At 38.4% G+C, this 7,620-nt stretch overlaps 1 protein-coding gene across 2 annotated transcripts; it reads right to left on the bottom strand.

Annotated features, from left to right (window-relative positions):
• Positions 1 to 1,335: 1,335 nt before the first annotated feature.
• On the bottom strand, positions 1,336 to 5,651 carry LOC108007013 (mitochondrial import receptor subunit TOM40 homolog). Of its 2 annotated transcripts, XM_070995936.1 has the most exons (5): positions 5,539 to 5,651; positions 5,051 to 5,476; positions 1,974 to 2,299; positions 1,642 to 1,866; positions 1,336 to 1,584 (listed from the first exon to the last, which is right to left on the bottom strand). In XM_070995936.1, exons 2-5 carry the CDS (start codon positions 5,342 to 5,344, stop codon positions 1,464 to 1,466), a joined length of 966 nt encoding a protein of 321 aa, XP_070852037.1. In that variant the 5' UTR covers positions 5,345 to 5,476; positions 5,539 to 5,651; the 3' UTR covers positions 1,336 to 1,463. The 2 variants fall into 2 exon arrangements, with proteins under 2 accessions (XP_070852037.1, XP_016926107.3); XM_017070618.4 differs by lacking the exon at positions 5,539 to 5,651 and having other exon boundaries at positions 5,051 to 5,532.
• Between the last annotated feature and the right edge of the window lie 1,969 nt (positions 5,652 to 7,620).

Below are 7,620 nucleotides of genomic sequence, written 5' to 3'. Positions count from 1 at the left end.
AAACCTATTTAAAGGTATTTACACTTTAAGTAGTCGCTTGTGAAATACTGCCTTTTCTGCATCAGAACATATATCACATGGCTTTAATAATTATTCAATAATTTTTACCATGAAAAGAAAAGCCACCACTCAGCGCATTCTCGGAAAATATATTTGTAATGAATTTCTGCATATTATTTTTCCTGCGCTTCCTTTGTTCTTTTCCTGCAGCCATTGTTAAGGCTGATTTCTGGGCTTCTTTTTACACAATTCTCCATTTACCGCCTACGAGGGAAGTTTAAATAAACATAAAATGGGCGACACTACCGTTGAAATGGGCTTCTTTTCCTCAGTCTGCCACTTTATTTCTGCCCACACATGAGCGTGGAAAAAACAACAAATTGACATATCGAGGACGAAAAATTGCAAAAGCAGGAGACAGAAAATTTGTGTTTCGGTCTCGGCTCTTTTTGTTGTTTAAATCGTTGTAAAATTCATCGGATATGAAAATCTAATGATTTGTAAAGGCGTCGATAAGCGGGAGAAGTGTAAAGGGATAGGCAGACTGGCCCCGGGGACTTTAGGGAAAAGTTTACACTGCCTTACCCCCTTGATGATGTGAGATTTTTGGGTAGGCTGGGAAAAGGATTCACAGCATTTATTGAAATATTAATATTTGCTTCCATAAGTGAATGTCCGTGTGGGTGCGTGCAAAAAACTTTTCATGGCACAACCCAAGCACACACGAAACCCTGAAAATTAAAGCCAACCAATGTTTGCCCAAGAAAATTCAGTTGGCTCAAAAGTTTTTCTCGTTCCGGCCAAAACCAAAAATCAATTCAAAGTTTTGCCCCAGGCCTTGGCTACTCCTTTTTGTCCATCTTTTTTCCGGTTTATGGGTCATGCAGTGAACCATCTGGGAATTTTTCTGAGCTCTATATCGGATTAAGAGCCATTATCTTTTTTCGGGCTAAATTATACTCAACTCAGCTGAGAGTGGTCTGAGCAAATTTATTGTGTAAATTGTATTTATTTTAGGATTTATAGATACATATGTCCATGTGTAAGTACATATAAATTTCTTAGCTCCCTCTTGAGCCGAGATTTCTGGTCTTTCGTGCTGGCATTAAAAAATATTTACAGTGTCTAGACTTGCCAGCGCATAAATCAAATGCAAGCGAGTTTTCTTCCTCTGCTGCAAGAAGGAAAAACTTTTCCGATTTTGTGAGTATGGGTTGGCTTTTAATGTGCAACGTGTGGCTAAAAAGTGCTTAAATAAAAAATATTTTTCACCCAAGTTCCACCACAAATGTATTTTGAAGACCAAAAAACTAATTAAAATAAGTGGCAGAAAACTTCTTTGGATCTTCTGATGAATTTAAAGTTTTCCCAACAGCAAATTTGTAATTCTCTGAACTCTGGACTTAGACTTGCAATAGATAATTTGGTAGTACATAAAATAAAAGGAGTACAGTAACATACAATTATTCGCCACGTCTCAAGCCACTCGGATCCAAAACAAAACGCATGCCGAAGGCAAATCGATCTGTGGGCAGGTTCATCACCACACTGAAACCCATTTGCAGTGGCAAGTGCCTTAGATATCTGCAAGAAATATACGGTGATTTCAGATAAGTCTCTAGAAAACATTGTTATACGCACTTGGTCCACATAAAGCCCACAGAGGCATCCGAGTCGAACATTCCATGGACGGCCGAGTTCCAGAAGTTCCATTGATAGCATATTGTGGCTATGGTCTTTCGGGTATTACGATTCCAGGCCAGCAGATTGGCCATCTGAATTTGCGGATGAATGCGCTGCCAGTAGCTAACATCCAGACCTTGTCTCGAGGCTGTGGCAGCCAGGGAATAGTTATAGTGGGAGTAACTGGGAGATAAAGGTAATATGATATGATATTAGATTATATTCGTATAAAGAGGACTTTTATATACAATTTCTTTTATAAATAATTATGATAATAAGGGGTATTTTACCGTGCTGCGAGGGCCAGATCCGGCGTCAGTTTCTGGGGTTCGTTCCACTCCAGAAGAAGTTCTCCGCCGAGGGCCCAATGGGCGGACACCGATCTCATTACGGACAGCGTGCATCGTCCGTTTTCATTGCGGACATTATAGAAGTTGGCTGTCCACGTATCACATTGTCTCGTCCACTCGATCGTATACTGACTCTCCACCTGAGCAGCCTCATTGGCCTTCTGCATAATGGCCTCCATGCGAAGGCACTGGAATGGATAGTACAGGATATTCAGGTTGGCCGCCAGCGTCGTGGGATGTATGTCGCCCATAATGGTTGGGGTGTACTGAAAATATAGGGTGTTTAAACAAATTAAAATAAAAATTTAAACTAAAATATTTTAATAATAACATCCCGTTTGCGACTTTGTCAGGGTTAAGGGAACTGAAAGCCATTGGGTATACTGAAAAACCAAACATGAAAATTGGTTACAAAATGTGATCATCGTGTAAAAAGAATTCCACCACAAATTCATAGAGGTATCCCACGTCTAAATCGGGATCCAATTACCCAAGTTATGAAACTTAAAAGTGCAATTTTGGGTTCCAGTACTGAAAGCCATTGTAAATTCCGAAAAATCGAACATGAAAATGGGTTAAAATTGTGATCCTCTTTTAAGAGTAATATTTTAATGCAGATTATAAGGTAATTCCACCACGAATTCATAGAGGTATCCCTCGTCAAAATCGGGATCCAATTACACATGTTATGATACTTAACAGTGCAATTTTGGGATCCAATACTGAAAGCCATTGGAAATACCGAAAAATCGAACATGAAAATGGGTTAAAATTGTGATCCTCTTTTAAGAGTAATATTTTGATGCAGATTATAAGGGAATTCCACCACGAATTCAGAGAGGTATCCCACGTCAAAATCGGATTTCAATTATCCAAGTTATGATACTTAGAAGTGCAATTTTGGGTTCCAATACTGAAAGCCATTGGAAATACCGAAAACATCGAACATAAAAATGGGTTAAAATTGTGACCCTCTTTTAAAAGTAATATTTTGATGCAGATTATAAGGGAATTCCACCACGAATTCATAGCGGTATCCCACGTCAAAATCGGATTTCAGTTACCCAAGTTATGATACTAAGAAGTGCAATTTTGGGTTCCAGTACTGAATGCCATTGGAAATACCGAAAAATCGAACATGACAATGGGTTAAAATTGTGACCCTCTTTTAAAAGTAATATTTTGATGCAGATTATAAGAGAATTCCACCACGAATTCATAGAGGTATCCCACGTCTAAATCGGGATCCAATAACCCAAGTTATGGTACTTAGAAGTGCAATTTTGGGTCCACATTCTGAAACCCATTGGAATTACATAAAATTCGAACATGAAAATGGGTAAAAATTTGGACCTCCTTTTAAAAGAAATATTTGAATGTAGAATAATAGGGAATTCAACCACGAATTCATAGAGGTATACCACGTCTAAATCGGGATCCAATTAACCAAGTTATGATACTTAGAAGTGCAATTTTGGGTTCCAGTACTGAAAGCCATTGGAAATACCGAAAAATCGAACATGAAAATGGGTTAAAATTGTGACCTTCTTTTAAAAGAAATATTTTGATGCAGATTATAAGAGAATTCCACCATGAATTCATAGAGGTATCCGACGTGTAAATCGGGATCCAATTACCCAAGTTATGATACTTAGAAGTAAAATTTTGGGTCCAATACGGAAAGCCATTGGAAATACCGAAAAATCGAACATGAAAATGGGTTAAAATTGTGACCTTCTTTTAGAAGAAATATTTTGATGCAGATTATAAGAGAATTCCAGCTTGAATTCATAGAGGTATCCCACGTCTAACTCGGGATCCAATTAACCAAGTTATGATACTTAGAAGTGCAATTTTGGGTTCCAGTACTGAATGCCATTGGAAATACCGAAAAATCGAACATGAAAATGGGTTAAAATTGTGACCTTCTTTTAAAAGAAATATTTTTATGCAGATTATAAGAGAATTTCACCACGAATTCATAGAGCTATCCCACGTGTAAATCGGGATCCAATTAACCAAGTTATGATACTTAGAAGTGCAATTTTGGGTTCCAATACTGAAAGCCATTGGAAATACCGAAAAATCGAACATGAAAATGGGATAAACTTGTGACCCTCTTTTAAAAGTAATATTTTGATGCAGATTATAAGGGAATTCCACCACGAATTCATAGCGGTATCCCACGTCAAAATCGGATTTCAGTTACCCAAGTTATGATACTAAGAAGTGCAATTTTGGGTTCCAGTACTGAAAGCCATTGGAAATACCGAAAAATCGAACATGAAAATTGGTTAAAATTGTGACCTTCTTTTAAACGAAATATTTTGATGCAGATTATAAGAGAATTCCACCATGAATTCATAGAGGTATCCCACGTCTAAATCGGGATCCAATTACGCAAGTTATGATACTTAGAAGTGCAATTTTGGGTTCCAGTACTGAAAGCCATTGAAAATACCGAAAAATCGAACATGAAAATGGGTTAAAATTGTGAGCATCTTTTAAACGAAATATTTTGATGCAGATTATAAGAGAATTCCACCATGAATTCATAGAGGTATCCCACGTGTAAATCGGGATCCAATTACCCAAGTTATGATACTTAGAAGTGCAATTTTGGGTTCCAGTACTGAAAGCCATCGAAAATACCGAAAAATCGAACATGAAAATGGGTTAAAATTGTGACCTTCTTTTAAACGAAATATTTTGATGCGATTATAAGAGATTTCCACCACGAATTCATAGAGGTATCCCACGTCTAAATCGGGATCCAATTACCCAAGTTATGAAACATAGCAGTGTAGTTTTGGGTTCCCATTTAAAATGGTGACGGTTTCGGTTACGGTTTGAGCAGTGCGCTGATGCCCTTTTTTTTTTTGCTGTTTTCGCTTTTCTATCTTAAGATACCATTATGGATTTGGGGTATTTCTTATTTTATATAAACCTTTCTGATAGCATCAATCATTCAAAGTCGTTTATTTAATATTGAATATTTTCGAGTGCCCCAAACTCACCATTGTATCATCTTGGACGCGGAAGGTGTAAAGCCCGCCGAATCGAAAACCAGAGGCCCTGATGTGGCTGAGAACCCAGGCGGCCGTGATGTACTTGTTGGGCGCCAACCGGTGCAGGTAGTCCAGCTCGATGCCATCGAAGAATTTGGGCATGACCCGATGGGCCAGGATGTGCAGATTCTGCACATTGCCGGGATTCTTCTTGTTGCAATGGCCGCTGACGCGTTCGAAGCAGTCGGGAAAGAAGACGCCCAGTTCGGAGTTCTTGTAGGGTGGACAGTTCTTGCATGACATATTGATGGGGGTATTTTATTCTTTTTTTTATATATATTTTAATGGAACGACAACGTGGAAGAAACGGCAAACAGTGTAATGTGGAATTCGGTATTGATCCTTGGCTGCACCGAATGAATATATCTGAGTTTGCTGGTGAGTTCGAAACTTAAACTGGAAATGTTTGCTTTTTTGTTTTTTTGCTCAGCGCTTACCTGGCAACAAGAAACGAAAATGTTACATAGACCTGATGTTCGATCAAATATTTATGATATACATGGGATGGCTTGAGGATGGTTCGGTTCGGTTGCTTTACAGACGGCACATTCGAGTAAAAATATCATCAGCTGTCAATTGTCATTTTATGCGCCATTTCATGGGCTCCTTTTCGCTTTCGCCAGCCTTTCCGCTTTTACTTTGGGCTTGGCACACCATTAGGCGCATTTCACACTTTTTACATTATTTATATGGCATCGTCTTCTGCCTTTTGGTTTTTATTCTCCTCTCCGTCTGTCGCCAAGGCCTCCTTAGCCTTCTCTCGTCCCTTCATTGCCCATTCGGCAGGACATGAAATATTTAAACATCGAGTCCAAGCCAGCTTTTAAAGGATAATGGTCGGAGCGAAGAAGATGCGGATGATGATGATGTATGAGCCACGATTCGCGTGCGAGTGTCCAGGGTTATGGTCCTCATGAAGGTTTTCGCCTGTTGGTCTGGTTGTCTGACTCACTGAGTGGAATTATGGATGTGATAATCCCGAACGACAAATCAGTGCACCCAGTTTTGCAATATCTTGATTAAATTCGAAGGTTGTAAGGAAGCAAATGAGTAAGTTTGGGATTTAAAATATGTGGCTTGTAAAGTCAAAGTTAAGGATACTTTAAGAAAAAACACAAAATGTAAAGTGATATAAGAACCAGAATAAAATAGGATAGTAAAGTAGTTTGGTACTTATATGGGACTATATGGGTGTATCGAATGTCTGTAAAAGGTCTAAAGTATTTAAATAATATTATATGTTAAACAAATACATTAAAGAAGTGCCTTAACTTAGAATTGAGTTGGAAATTAACTCTTTATGAAGTACTTGAATAACCTTCCAGCTTTTGTAAGCTTCACAGATTTTCAAGATTTTTGGAAATGTAATCAAATGCTCTGAGCTTAGAAGAAAAGCTAATACGCTGGCTATACGAAAGAGAATAAATGACAATGGCAATGACGTTTGCCAGATGTCGTCTAAGCCGATTTCGAGTCGGAGTTCATGAAAGCAAATGCAAAAGTTGTTTATTCAGCAGCTCAGTCGCGGCTCGGGCTTTTGTACTTTCTCCCAACTCTCGCCACTTTCCCCTTAGCCCAAGGGCCCCTTCATAAGCTAAGCCCTCGCCTTGCTCGCGGTGGTGAAGACATCACTTATTTAGACGCCAGCACTTAAATTTATCACTCAGCCAGCAGCTGGCGGGTTGGGCTGTCTGGCTAGTTCAGCCATTTGCTTTAATTTAATATGCTAAAATATAAGGGGACCCACCCGCATTCTCAGTTTGCAAATCAAAGCTCAACGCGGCCGCAGAACTTTTGCCGGAAAACCGCAAATGCTCAAAGGGAAAAGCGAATCGGTTTGGATCGGTCTGTTTGGAATGGGAAATTCAACATGGTAATCATAAGTAAATAGCGCAAGTGCCACTAAAAGAACTTGTTTACGCCTAATTGGTGGGCGTGGCTAAAAGTTATGTTAACCTATATTTTAATTCTTTAATACATATTTTACTTAAACTATGAAAGGGGTAATTGTTATATTATTGTCTGTCGGTGCTAAATCGCTTCAAATTGAATTGCCTTCAAGCTTAACCCACTTTTCATATTTCTGCAAAATCAATCATTATTTATGTCGTTATTTTTTCAATGACCAAAACAAACTGTTGCGCTGCCACAAGTACGCACTTACCTTTCTTTTTTTCAAAGGTAAACAGAATTGACCCAATTGCGGAAATGTTTTAAAGTTCAGAACGAATTGCTGCATCAGCAATCTGATTTCCAGTGCAGAGTAATAAACAAACAAAATGTAATTTCAAGAGAAATTCACTGTTAAGAGCAATTGAATTTACAATACTCCTTCCATTCCCTCACATTTCTTCCTTGGCCTCCATTAACTTATGAGCTTTTTCCGATAAAGTGCCCGAAAATGTAGGCAAAAAATGCTAGCCCACCCCCAAGCAAATATTCAAATGAATATAAATTAAAATTGAAATATAAATGATACGCAACAAATGAAAAACACTGTGGACAAAGTAAGTGAAAAT

Source organism: Drosophila suzukii, chromosome 3 (assembly GCF_043229965.1).
Source record: "Drosophila suzukii chromosome 3, CBGP_Dsuzu_IsoJpt1.0, whole genome shotgun sequence".
Lineage (NCBI taxonomy): Eukaryota > Metazoa > Arthropoda > Insecta > Diptera > Drosophilidae > Drosophila > Drosophila suzukii.
The sequence above is the reverse complement of the archived record's forward strand: the minus strand, read 5'-3'. Positions and strand labels throughout refer to the sequence as shown.